Source organism: Eubalaena glacialis, chromosome 3 (genome assembly GCF_028564815.1).
Source record: "Eubalaena glacialis isolate mEubGla1 chromosome 3, mEubGla1.1.hap2.+ XY, whole genome shotgun sequence".
Classification (NCBI taxonomy): Eukaryota; Metazoa; Chordata; class Mammalia; order Artiodactyla; family Balaenidae; genus Eubalaena; species Eubalaena glacialis.
Genome location: NC_083718.1, coordinates 174,684,259 through 174,698,168, shown reverse-complemented (window position 1 = coordinate 174,698,168; position 13,910 = coordinate 174,684,259). Strand labels below are relative to the sequence as shown.

At 49.6% G+C, this 13,910-nt stretch overlaps 1 protein-coding gene across 1 annotated transcript; it reads left to right on the top strand.

Moving 5' to 3' along the window:
- On the top strand, window positions 1–13,414 carry CATSPER4 (cation channel sperm associated 4). Its single transcript, XM_061186953.1, has 11 exons — window positions 1–72; window positions 200–274; window positions 751–894; window positions 3,853–3,954; window positions 9,098–9,195; window positions 9,365–9,485; window positions 9,679–9,812; window positions 11,104–11,278; window positions 12,039–12,250; window positions 12,574–12,739; window positions 13,361–13,414. Exons 1-11 carry the CDS (start codon window positions 1–3, stop codon window positions 13,412–13,414), a joined length of 1,353 nt encoding a protein of 450 aa, XP_061042936.1.
- The last annotated feature ends 496 nt before the right edge of the window (window positions 13,415–13,910 follow it).

Sequence of the window (13,910 nt, the reverse complement as noted above, 5' to 3'; positions counted from 1 at the left end):
ATGGCGGATAACCAGAGTACCTGGTGGCAGCACTGGACCGACACCACCTATATCAAGCCTTTGAACCACATGGTAGGTGGTACCTGCCTGGCTGCACTGCCCAAGCTGGGCATCCTGGGGCAGGACGGGGCACTGGAGGACCATACTGGGTCTGGAGGGGCAGTGGCTGCACTGATGGGCCCTCTCCTCACCCTTGCAGAGGGCCGCTCACGAGCCCTACCTCCGGCCAGAGGAGCAAGTGCTCATCAACCGCCGAGATATCACTAGCAGTAAGGTAAGGCCGAGGCCGGGCCTGCAGCCTGTTGGGGGGCCTGCAGCAATCCTCACCCCCACAGTGACCCTTGTGCAGCTGTGTCTACGGGGCAACCGGCCCCCAGAATACCTCTGCCCCTTCTGCCTTCTAAATGTCCCAGCTGTGATCCCTGCAGTGACCTCCCCCCCAGGGTATGTTAGTAACCACTCGGCTGTGCACCTACAGGAGCCCCTATATAATGACAACCACTCGCCAGCAGAGACCCCAAAAGAGTCTCCCTTACAATGACCCCAACAAAGACCACCCAGCAGTGACCCGCTTTTGTGGCCATTTAGGTAGTGACCTCTACATTGAGGCCCCCGTTCCATGATCCCCTCTCAGGCAACTTCTTTCCCAAGAGTGGCCCCCAAGGGTCCCTATTCACTGAGAGCAAACTTGCAGGCAGAGGCCTCCTACGGTGACACCTGCCTGAAGGAAGGTTCCCCGCCCTCTCCCAGGATGCCTGGGACATGCAGGAGTTCATCATTCGCATGTATGTCAAGGAGCTGCTCCGACACCCGGCCTTCCAGCTGCTGCTGGCCGTGCTGCTGGTGGTCAACGCCATCACCATCGCTCTCCGCACCAACTCCGTTCTTGGCCAGGTGGGACTCCAGCCTGACCTCTGACCCCACTGATCTAACAGGGGTCTGGGCAAGTCACTTCCCTCTCTGGGCCTCAGGCTCCTCATCTGTTCATGATGGTTGGATTGGATGCTCTTCAAGGGCCTGTCAGTGCTGACTTTCCTAAAGATCAAGGAAGACTTCGTGGTGGGGGGGGACCCAGCTTTGAGAAATGCATTGGATTTGCAGAGGAAGGACAAGAGAAAAATGGTGTGAGCAGAAGCAGGCAAATGGGTGCCTTGTGGGGAAGGGTATCCCATTTTAATCAATAGCCACTAAGTGAGAATCACTCTGTACCAGATACTGCACTCAGTGCCAGGTATGGACACAACAGACCCAGTTCTGTCTCAGATAGACACAGACATATCATTCCAAATGCCTGGGTGTCACAGAGTATGTGGAAGCTCAAAGGAGGCATTGACCCTAATCTGGGGGTCAGGGAAGGCTTCCTGGAGAAAGGGACATTTAAGCAGAGAGCAAAGAATGAATAGGAGTTGGCCAGGCAGAGAGAGGTGGAGAAGAGTGTTTTGGGCAGAACAAACAGCATGGAAGTGAGTTCTGTGTGTCCAACTTGAAGTTTGCTATGGCTTGGGTCTTACCCTTGATGTTTTAATTTCTTACAAGGAGTCTACCACATACATGAATTGTGCTATTGAAAATCAATATTTTTAAAATGTCCAGTGTGGTGACTGATGAGTTCAGAGAGGTGGTCAGCAGCCAGATCACACAGGGTCTTTAAGTTTTGTTAAAGAGGATGGGTTTTATCCTATGTCATTGGAAAGCCAATGTTTATTTTATTTTACTTTACTTTTATTTTTTTAATTGAAGTATAGTTGATTTACAATGTTGAGTTAATTTCTGCTGTACAGCAAAGTGATTCAATTATACATATGTATATACATTCTTTTTTTATATTCTTTTCCATTGTGGTTTATCATAGGATATTGACTGTGGTTTATCGTAGGATATTGTATAGTTCCCTGTGCTATACAGTAGGACTTGTTGTTTATCCAGGAAAGCCAGGGTTTAAAGTATGGCAACATGAGAGTGACTGGCATCTAGGTGGATGGCTGCTGAAGCTCAAGGAATGGATGAGGTTGCCTGGGAGAGAGTGTTGAGTGAGAAGAGGACCAAGACAGAGCTCTGAGGAGAGCCTCCAAGTAGAGGGCAGAAAATAGAGGAGGAGATGCCAAAGGATGCTGAGGAGGAGTGGCCAGAGGAGTGGGAGGAACCCCAGGAGAGTGCATTACCAAGGGAGCAGGCAGAGGGTCAGATGTGGCTAGGAGACAAGGCAAGGAAAGGACTCTGAAGCATCCCTTGTTTAGCTCTTGTGACCTTGACAAGAGCTGCCTCTGATGTAGTGGAGGCAGAAACCCAATTGCCAAGGTTTGCAGAATGCGTGGACTAAAGGGCAGATCAAAACCCGTCAATGGCTCATGAAATGAGTTCAGAGTGTAGATAGCAGCATTTTGAAGTAGAATGAAATAAAATGAAAAAGAATGAAGTAGAAATTGTAGTGGGGGAGAGGGAGGGAGAGGAGGAGGGGAGAGGGAGAGAAAGCATTATGGTGTAAAATGTAAAATATATTTCTTTGAGTCCCAGTCAAAAATGCTAAAAACCCTGATATAGGATATGTGCCCATGAAGGTCAAATCCTAGAGACTTGTGAATGCCAGACTGGTTTTGAACCTCCCCCTGCAGCCCATAGGGGGCCATGGAAGCTTTGTGGGTGGAGAAGGCAACTCTGATTTAGCCACAGATGTTCATGACTTGGAGAAGGCGGGGGGACTGTTTAGGAAGCTCTTTCAATAAATAGTGAGGAGAGCCTATTGCCACCAGTGGCCAGTGGGGTAGAGCTGAAGGGAAAGATGAAGGGAAAGAAAGCCCTTCCTTGTTGTAGGCAGATGTCCCTGGCCCATGATGCCCTTTGGGAATTTGGAACAGGCTGGAAGCCCATAAACTTCAGCTCCCATCTGAGTTTCAGAAGCTCTGCCCAGAGAATTCCCTGGTGGTCCAGTGGTTAGGACTCCGCGCTTCCACTGCAGGGGGCCTGGGTTCGATCCCTGGTCGGGGAACTAAGATCCCGCATGCTGCGTGGTGTGGCCAAAAAAAAAAGAAGAAGAAGAAACTCTGCCCAGCCTCGCATTGGCTGGTGGATGGGGTTGGTGGCAAGGTGTGGGGAGCAAGAGGCTCGAAGCACTGAGTCTGTGGGCCATGGAGGTGAGGAAAGGGAGGAGTCCAGGTGACTTTGGTAGCTGCCAGGGTGGAGTCGGGGGCTGGGAGCTGTTCACGTCCCAAACTATAGCAGAGTCACAGCTTAACAGGAGATTGCGTGAACATGAGTTGGGTTTTAAACAGAATTCAAAGTCATGGATCCATCCATCAATCCATCCACCCAGGGAACATGTCTTGGACCCGTGAGTAGGGGGATACCCAGGAGTTTGGTCAGGCCTGGCTGGGGGCATTTGGGAGCTGGAGCAGCAGGAGTGGTTGGGACACTCAGAGAAGCAAGGATGGGGCTCGGTGTCCTCCATCTCAAGGGCCAGGTCTTTTCCTCCCAATCCTGGAGTCTGTTCTGCCTTTCTCCACCTCCCTTTTCCTACTCTAGAGGTTAAGAACGAGGGTTTGTAGTCAGACAACGGTCTTTATCATTAACTGTCTGACCTTGGGCACCTCTCTGAGGTTCCCATCAAGTGCAAGATGGAAGTAAAACCTACTTCATAGGACGATGGTGATGGTAACATGAAATAATACATTTGTGGCCTTAGCATGGTGCCTGGCACGTACATGGAAGGGGTGCTCTAAAGGGAGCTACAAAGATGCTGAGGATGAAGAGCAATAAGAATCTGGGCTTCCCCTCCCCTGCAGACATGCTCTCTCCCTGGTCTTGCCACCCCCCTACTCACCTCTCTGCCCTTCCTTTTCTCTATCTTCCATGTAGAAACACTATGAGTTGTTCTCTACCATAGATGACATTGTGCTGACTATCCTTATCTGTGAAATTCTTCTCGGCTGGTTAAATGGCTTCTGGATTTTCTGGAAGGTGAGATCCTGGGCCCTCCCTGCCATCACATCTATTCCTCCTTAGGGACGGCACCCCACCCCATCCCCATCCCCATCCCTGTGCACCTGGCCCTGCAAGGTGCACAGGGGGAGGGGGGTGTGTGCATGTGTGTGCATGCGTGCTCATGCAGAAGGAGAAACTAACTACTTCTGAGATGTCTGTGATGTGGCAGAAAGTAATTTGTACTAGGAGTGCAGCCTCCCGGGGTTCCAATTCCTGACCCAGCCTTCCCTAGTTCTGCGATCTTGGGAAAACCTTGATTTCCTTATCGGAGAAATACAGTTGAGAGTATCCACCTTAATTTACAGGGTTCAAGAGCAGGGGTCAGCAAAGATTTTCTGTAAAGGGTGTTGACCTGAAGAATAAAACAGTCAGTTATTTTACCAGCAAAAAAGGGTTTGTTTGGGAATAGCAGAGGAATCGCAAATCAGGACTAGCAAACTACAGCAAAAGCCATAGGCTAGTCCAACAAACAATGGAGAGGAACGTTATTTTATAGAGAAAAAGGAGGAAGTTGGGAAGGGTTGTTCTGAACCAAAATCTACTGGAGAAAAGTGAGAGTTCAGGGTGATGATGGTCTCTCATTGGCTGAGTTGCTGGAATAGTCGATTTCTTGCAGGAGATGCAATGTTCATCTTTTCCTGTTGGGGCCTGTAATTGATAATTCTTTCCCCTTTGGGATTTTTCTGTTGAAGTCTGTAATTGACAATTCTTCCTGTAATTCCTTTTGGCCTCCCAATTCCATTGTAGTGAGGTTTCCCTTTATTAATTTTCACAAGGGCCAGATAAATATTTTAAGCTTTGTGGGCCATACAGTCTCTGTTGCAAACACTCACTTCTGCTGTGAGAGCACAAAAGCAGCCATAGACAGTACATAGACAAATGAGCATGGCTATGTTCCAAATCAATTTCATTTGTGAATACTAAAATTTGAACTTTATGTAATTTTCACGTCACAAAACATTATTCTTCTTTTGATTTTCCCTCTAACCATTTAAAAATATAAAAACCATTGTAAACCTGAGGGTCTTTAAAAAGAGGGGCTGCTGGTCAATTTGGCCCTTGGGCTATAGTTTGCCTACCCCTATTCTGGAGGGTATCAAAAAGCTGTCTGGGTGGGAACAGATCTTAACATTACGTAAAATGAGACAAAGACTCAAATTCTTTGTTTGAACAGGACTTCTAGAGTCAAGGGATTTCTGGAGTCAAGGGATTTATCTTGCCTTTGGGCATGTGCAAGAAGAGGCTTTAAAAAAAAACACATCAGATTTTTATACCTTTCATAAAAAGGAATCATCATTTAAATACCATTACCAGGAAAACCAATTAGAATTACAAGCTTTCCAGGGGTTAGAGGTGTCACTTCATAAAACACAGAATGTAGAACCTAGAACAATATTTCTGAAGTCCAGATGTCTTAAAGACTGCTTTGTGAAAACAACACTTGGAAGGATGTTTATTAACAGAAAATAGAATAGGATGGTGCATATTTACATGTCTCCACACTGGAGAGGAGAACAGGTACGATGCTTTTTGTGAAATTTCAATGTACCACTTTTTCAGAACTAGCTCTAGGTTACAGGCAGACATCTGTTGCATAAGAGAGAATATTTATTCCTTCCTGTAGACGTGAGATTTCTTTTGTTACCGGCCAGGGTTCTTGGCCTCCTTAATTAATAGAAACTGATCAGAGGCCAGACAAGAAATTCAGGCAAGGCTTTATTGGGGCCCCTGCTGCAGCAGGGGGGAGAGAGAACAAGTAACAAGTTCCCTTGCTCACTTGCTTCAGAGGGGGGATGAGCTTGTGGCTTGGGTGGTCTGCCCACCCCTTTGGTGATGTTGTGTGCAAGGGGCATGCACAGTACCCTGCTTTTGCTCCCAACCCCCTGCCTTTGCTCCTTGCTCTTCAGAAGTGGCATTTGGGCCTTTTGTATCTTTTTGTCCATAATTTGCCCCAGCTGCTCATGCGGGCAGTTATTTTTACTCCCTTATAGTTTCTTTGTATTTTGTTGCTCGAGGAGACGTGTATCAGGTGCAAGCACTGCAGCCAAGGGTCCCAGGTCCCAGCCTGTCTCACTTTTAGCAGCAGTTAGGAAGGCCTGCACTTTCAAGGGGCCTGCACTTTCAAAGCTAAGCTCCAGCGTTTCATTAGCACAAGAGAACTGGAGCAAGCCTGAGAATCTTCTGTTCTTCCAAGCCACTCTGCTTGTCCTCTCAAGGACAAGATTTCTCAACCTCGGCACTGTTGACATGTTGGCCTGGATAATTCTTTGTTGTCGGGGGACTGTCCTGTGCATTGTAGAATGTTTAGCAGCATTCCTGGCCTCTACCCATTAGATGCTATTAGCACCTTCCTACCTGTGACAATCAGGGATGTCCCCAGACATTGCCAGATGTCCTCTGGAAGGCAAAACCACCCTCCAGAACTAATGGCTGAGAACTAATGTCCCAAACCCTAACCTTCATCTGGGGCCAGCCTCCCAGGGCCAAAAGCCAGGGCTTGTTAGAGGCCCTCTGCTGTCTCCTTCCCTACCCCCAACCCCTCCCCTGGTCCCAGCGTACAAGGACTGCTCCCTGTTGAATGGGTAGATGGAAAGGGAGAATGCAGGGGAGGGAGGAAAGTCTGCAAGTTAATATCTCAAATATTACCCAGGCACGTGGGGATCCCCAAAGTTTTGCCCCCAGTGCCCCCTTTTCTATGGCCCTCGTGTGGCTCCTCCCTCTCCTTCTTACCTCCGTAGCCTATTAATTACTATTTCACCACCTAAATATTTCTCAGATTTCTTGCTGCCTCTGCATCTCTGCTAACCCTGTTCTAGCTCTTACTTTGTCTTCTCTCACCAGGATGTTGCTATGGCTTCTTGTGTACCCCACCTGCCATCAAAGTAATTTTCCGAAGGCCCAAGACAAAGTACCCTTAAACTACTCCAGTGGCTCCCTATTGTTTATAGGATCAGGTCTAAATGCCTCACTGTGCTTAAGGCCTTCCATGATGTGGCTCTTGCTTGCTTTTGCAGCCTCATCACTCCTGGCCTTACCCTTGGGTATTCCAGCTACATCAAGCTGCTTGTAGTGGCATTCCCCAACACACACTTTCAAGTGCATGCATGCACACACACATACACACACACACACACACACACACTGCTGTTTCTCACCTCATGCCCATGCTGACCCCTAGTCTATAAAATCTCTTTGCCACTTACTCACTTGCTTTCCTCCTACTTACAGCTTAAGACTCATGCAGATGTCTTCTCTTCCAGGAAGTCTTCCTGTCTCTCCCAGGCTAGGTTAGTTGTTGCTCTGTCTCCCTAATGCTTTGTACTCACCTCTCACCTGGAGTTAAAATTTACTGTCTATCCACCTCCCTCAAAATAGTCTGTGAGCCGAGCAGGGCAGAAATTCTATATCTTCAGGATCTGATTTGAGGTGTGGCATATAGTAGGAGCTTAATACTGAATGGATAGAGGGATGGATCTGTAGACAGGCAGACTTGTGTCTCCCTGTGTATGTTTAGGCACCGACACTTCGAATGTGAAACACCAGGAGGGCTTGTGTTTATTGGACTGCCTAATAAATTTAAGAACTTTTTCTCCATTAAAAATCATTTTCTTTTTGAATATTTAATGCAGCTACATATTGGTCAAAACTGTATTGAGAGACTGTCATATAGAATGAAGTGAGTCAGAAAGAGAAAAACAAATATCATATATTAACACATATATGTGGAATCTAGAAAAATGGTGTAAATGAACTTATTTGCAAAGCAGAAATAGAGACACGGACGTAGAGAACAAACGAATGGATAACAAACAAACAAACAAATAAACAAACCAAGGGGGGAAGGGGGGGGTGGGATGGATTGGGAGATTGGGATTGACATGTATACACTACTGTGTATAAAACAGATAACTAATGAGAACAGGCTGTATGGCACAGGGAACTCTACTCGGTGCTCTGTGGTGACCTAAATGGGGAGGAAATCCAAGGAAGAGGGGATATATGTGTACGTGTGGCTGATTCACTTTGCTGTACAGCAGAAACCAACACAATACTGTAAAGCGACTGTACTACAATTTTAAAAAAAAGACTATTGAAAGGCACACACAGAATTCTTGTTCCCACTCCTGACCCTTCATCCCTTTCCCTCACCCCCACCCTCTTCAGATAATCTTCGTTATTTATAATCTCTTGTTTATCCTCCTAGTGTTTAGTTTGCAATCATAAGCAAATATGTACATATTTTTAGTCTTCCCTTTCCTAACAGTAGCATACTGTAAACACTGTTCTGCACTTTCCTTTTTGTCACTTAATGGATCTTTCTATATCAGTACATGGAGACCTTTCTCATTATCCTGTACTCCACTGAATGAATGTGCAATAGTTTATACAACCAGTGTCCCAACTGCTGAACACTTTGGTTATTTCAGCCTTCTACGAATGTCATTTTGTACTTGTACTAGAGTTTGTGTGGGTCGGATTTCGAGAAGTGGGATCACTGGTCAAAGGTAAATGCGGATTGTTTATTAGAGCAAATTCTCCTCTGTAGTGGTTGTGCTCGAATTTGTCATACACATGAGCTTCCTTCCTCCATCCCCATTCTAAAAGAGTTTGTGCCATATTGGACAAAGGGCTTGCAAAATGTGCCTTTCTTCTACAGTGAGAGTTAGTTCACCTCTGACCTGGCTATTGAAGCACTGTTCCTTAATGTTTTAATCAGTATTTATTTTCATTTTATTATTAATTGTAGTGTGTGTCACACAAAGCTGGAGCATCCAAACACTCTCAGGTCACCTAACTGCAGGGCAAGGCCATTGTCAGCAGCGCACTAGCCAAGGTGGGCGCTCAGCTTAGGAACTGGCTGTGTATGTGTGAGAGACTCCGTTGTGTGCTTCAGACGCTGCGCTTGGCTATTGACATGTGTATGAGACAGCGAGTGCATGCACATTTGTGGCATGTTTGGGGCGACAGCAGGATGAGTAACAGCAGTGGATGGCAGATGACTGGCCCTGCTTCGAGAGGACCATTGAGTCCCCCATCCTTGGGGTGTAGGGAGGGCAGACCCAGGATGAACCCATGGGCTGGGCCTGACAGACCCTGCTGGGGCTGGCCCACCCCCCAGGACGGCTGGAACATCCTCAACTTCCTTATCATCTTTATCTTGCTCCTGGGGTTCTTCGTTAATGAACTCAGTGCCATCTCTATCACCTACACCCTCAGGTAAGCTGGGAACTCTGAGAAAAGAAGGGACCTGTCTGGACCCTGGGAAAGAGAGGAAGGGGTTGTTACCAGGTGGGGATCAGCTCTGCCTTTCTGGGCAGGTGGGGGGACGGTGAGGAGGAGGGGTCTGGGGAGGGCCGAGGGGCACCCCTGAGAGGCTCTGCCACAGGGCACTTCGTCTGGTGCACGTGTGCATGGCAGTGGAGCCCCTGGCCCGGATCATCCGTGTCATCCTGCAGTCAGTGCCCGACATGGCCAACATCATGGCCCTCATCCTCTTCTTCATGCTGGTCAGTGCCCTCCCCTGCCCCCGGCTACTCCCCTTCCCTGAACAGGCCCCTAGGTCCCTGGGGATACAGGGTGTCTGGAGAAGAGGAGAGGCTATGGGCCTGAAGCTCTGTGACTCCCCTGGCAGCTCATTTGCATGTCCTGTCCCCAAGGCCCTCGGGTGAAGTCCGGGCGGGTCTCTGGTCTCTCTGGCAGGTGTTCTCAGTATTTGGGGTCACTCTCTTTGGTGCGTTCGTGCCCATGCATTTCCAGAACATGCAGGTTGCCCTGTATACCCTCTTCATCTGCATCACCCAGGATGGCTGGGTGGACATCTACGGTGACTTTCAGTGAGTGCCCATGGGGCTTCCAGGGGAGGGGGGGGCCCAGTCCAGGCGAGCTAGGCAGGGAGGGGCTGGGCTCCCAGGGGCAAAAAACTGACTGGGGAGGGAGACGGGCTCTTGGGTGGGAGTGCGGCTCCAGGGCTTGGGATGAGGATGGCACAGCAGGAGGGGGATGCCTGGGGCTTTAAACTGGAGAAAAGCAGACTCCCTGGAGCTGAGACCTCTGGGTTTGCAGTCTACTTGAAGCGTCATCCCAATGAAACTCCACCCGTTCAAGGTCCCACTGCAGGCTATTCATGGACATTTCTCCCATTATGCTCAGCAGCTGGGCAGCTAGGCCTTGGGCAAGGGAGCAGGTCTGTGGTTGCACCTAGGGTTCCAAGGCAGCCTCCCAGCCCACACTGGAGCCCACCAAGCTGCCTGGACTCCTGAGAACTTAGGGTCTCATTTATTCATTCTGAGACCCACTGCCCAAGGTCATTATTGGCCACAGAAGGCTGCCTGGGTTCTGTTCTTTACCTCTTTCCCATTAAGCCTAAACCCTATTTGTTTCCAGTCCACTCCAGGGAGTGGGTCCCCCTGACTGATTTTCTTTTTATCTCCTTCGTGTGAGAGTAGAAGCCCAGTTGGTGAAGGGGCTTCTGCACTCATTACCCATTATGATGCAAGCAGTGGAAAAATCATGGAGTGTGCAATAAAGATGGCCTGGGGTTTTGAGTCTGCTCCACTGCACTAGCCGTGCAGCCGTCTGAGCCTCAGTTTCCTCATCTGTCAACTGGGGATTATAATACATTATTAACCGTGTCATGGATTGCTATGAGAATTAGTAGAGACTGGCACTGTGTACACACACATGCACACACATGCATAGCAAGAGAGAGAAAACTATTATTTGGGAAAATATTTTATGGGAGATTTACAATAGGTATTAACAGTGGGTGGGATTTTTTTCCTGTATATTTTCCTTCTGATCTTTCTATAATGAGCTTGAATTACTTTTTATAATGAGAACGACATGACTAAAGAATATAGCCAATAGATTAAACTCGATAATTCTGACGTACAAATCCCCACCTTGCAGGGCTGGCTTGAGGACCGCCCACTGTCTGGCAGTACAGCTGGTGCTCAGTAAAAAGCAGCTGCGGGGACAATTAGGAGTAAGGCATTAGATCTCCACAACAGCAGTGAGGCAGCAGAAGTCCCAGTGGGCCTTGAGATAATTTCCCCATCTCATAGATGAGGAAACTGAGGCCCAAAGGGCCAGGGAGGTGATAGGGCCCCTGACTGCCATCTCCAGGATGGAGACAAGGGAGTACGCAGTGGAGATTGGGGGCGCCATCTACTTTGCCATCTTCATCACCGTCGGTGCCTTCATTGGCATCAACCTGTTGGTCGTCGTGGTGACCACCAATCTGGAGCAAATGATGAAGGCAGGCGAACAGGGGCAACAGCGTCAAATAGCCTTCAGTGAGGTGAGTGAGATGGGGAGGGCAGAGGGGGGAGGGGCAGAGTGTATATGAGTGCTGAATCGAGCATGTGTGTTTGTGTGTGCGCGCACACTCAAGGGCCTGAAGAAAGCCAAGCCTGAGATGTGGAGGCAGCATTGCCCACCACCAACTCACCAACGGGGGCTTCTGAGGGGTGTGGAGTTCCTGGGTGTCTTGTTCTATGGCAACTAAAAACTAAGCAGCTGAGTGACCTTAGGGCATTTAACCAATCTAAGCCTCAATTTCTTCTCCTGTAAAATGGAAATAATAATAGTACTTCATAGGGCTATTATGATAATTTCATGGGTAAACGAACAGTACTTGGCACATACTAAGAACTCAATAAATATTAGCTATAGTGTTATTCATTCAGGGGTAGAGCTTCCGAAAGGCTGGGGAGTGTAGCATGGAGTATTGCCTAAAGCGTTGAGGGCTGTGGGCTGTGACTTGAGAGTAGATAGGGTTTCAGAAGTTTGCTGGGTAGGATTTATCAGAAGTGAAATGGTGAGGGAAGCACTAAGTTTTGAAAAGGGGTGAGAATTTCCAAAAAGGTGAGGGATGGGCTCGTGCGTTTCAAGTTGAGCTCCCACGGCAAAGGAGAGAGCCTAAGATTGGTTAGAGCTGAAACGAGGGGCATTAGAACCCTGGTGTCCTGAGACTCATCCTCCCTGAAGCCAAGCAGGAAGGGGCAAGGGGAGGGGGTGCCGGCTGAGCCGCCCTTCCCTCTCCATTTCCCCCTCCCCAGACAGGCAACGAGGAGGGAAATGGGAATAACGAGCTGCCGCTGGTGCACTGCGTGGTCGCCCGTTTGGAGACATCTGGCGTCCCCCAGGAGCCGTTTATGGGGGGCCTCCCGACGAACCTCTCAGAAGACACATTCGACAACTTTTGCTTGGTGCTCGAGGCAATACAGGAGAACCTGATGCAGTACAAGGAGATCCGAGATGAGCTCAACACGTAGGGCGGGTACTGGGGGTACCCTCGAGTCTCGTGAGTCAGGGCTGAGTGGAGCCTCAGATTCTTCTAGCCTCACGCCCTCACCGTTTTATAATGCGGACCCTGGGGCCCAGAGAGGTTAAGTGAATTGCCCAGGTTTCCCCAGCCTGTCGGTGAGGGAACTGGAATCCAGACCTCCCGGTTCCTCGCATCTCACAAGAGCCGTGAGCCTCGGCCTCTCTCAGAGTAAAGGGGGAGGGCGAAGGGGGCTAGACACCAGGGAAAAGATGGGAGGGCAGCCTTCCAACCCTCACCCTCGGAACGCACCACCCCTCCGCCCTCAGGATAGTGGACGAAGTACGCTCCATCCGCTTCAACCAGGAGCAGGAGGAGGAGCTGATGCAGAGGCACTTGTCGTGGAGCCTGTCGAGGGCGAGCGGGTCCTCCACAGCCGTCCGTGAGATGACTTGCCAGCAAGACTTGATCACTGCGCTCGTCAACAGGGAAAAGGTGCAGCTTCCCTCTCCTACCCAATCAGTACTCACCTCGCCACCCCACCCAGCTCAGCCTCAGCCCCATTAGTCAAGGTCTCTGTCTGTTCCAAGATCTGGTCCGCCCCCTAGACTCCCAAGCACCCCAGCAGTCACCGCCAATCTGGTTAGGTTCCAACTTTTCCTTTTTCGGGAGGCCCCGCCCCTCCCATAGGGCTCCACCCACTGAGTCATCTCGGTCTTCAGCGCTGTCAAGCCTACCCTTTCTTAGTGAGACTTGAGCGGTTCAGTTCCTGTTTAGTGGCAGATACTCAGGCCCACTGGGGGCATAGGACCCCCAGGTCCTGTCTAGGGTGCATAAGAGGAGCAGCCTCCTGAGGGAGGAAGATTCTATGGAGAAAAAGTCACACTCCCACATTATTTAGTTTCTTTCTGCTTCCCACACCATCAGACTGGGAGCCTTGTGAATGTCCACGGCCTGAGCTCCCACGGTCAGAGAGCAGACTCGGCAGCCTAGAGTTAGATGTGAAGGACTTCCTGCCAGGCCTGGATGAACAGCTGTTGAGCTGAAGGAGGGGAGTAAGGGGGCGTCTGCCATGTCAGGGTGGGGGCATTGACAAGAAGACCTCTTGGTTTGCAGGTCCAGGAATCCAACACAAATGTACTCCTTAATAAACACAAGTCCAGCCGCTGAGAGGGCAGGACGGGAGCCAACGGGCATGAGCACGCACACCCAGCCACTGCATCTTCTGCATCACTAGCATGACTTGGCACATCCTGGCCTGAACCCATCCTCTCCCTTACACCCGGGCAGATGCCTGGGGATGGAAGGGGGCGGCATCTCTAGGGCTTGTGCCTGTGATCCCCAGGTCCAGAGGAGCCGGGATGGAGAAGGATGCTGGATGAGAGTGGGAGCCCTACCACAAGGATGAGCACAGAAGGGGGTGCTGGCCAAGGCAGCCAGGATTTGCCCTAAGGATGGGCGTCCCTGGTATCCTGCTAGACTAGAACTAGATGGAGTCTAAGTGGGCCCAAGCACCAAGAGAAGAAAGGTGAGGCCAGTGGGGCCAGGTATCTGTATCAACAATAAACTTTTGTGTTGGGATCAATGTGTCTGACTGGTGGATCTCCAAACCCTTGGGGCAGCCTTGCCCCTCAAAAGCCTGTTTGTCCAATGGGAGAGTCACTGA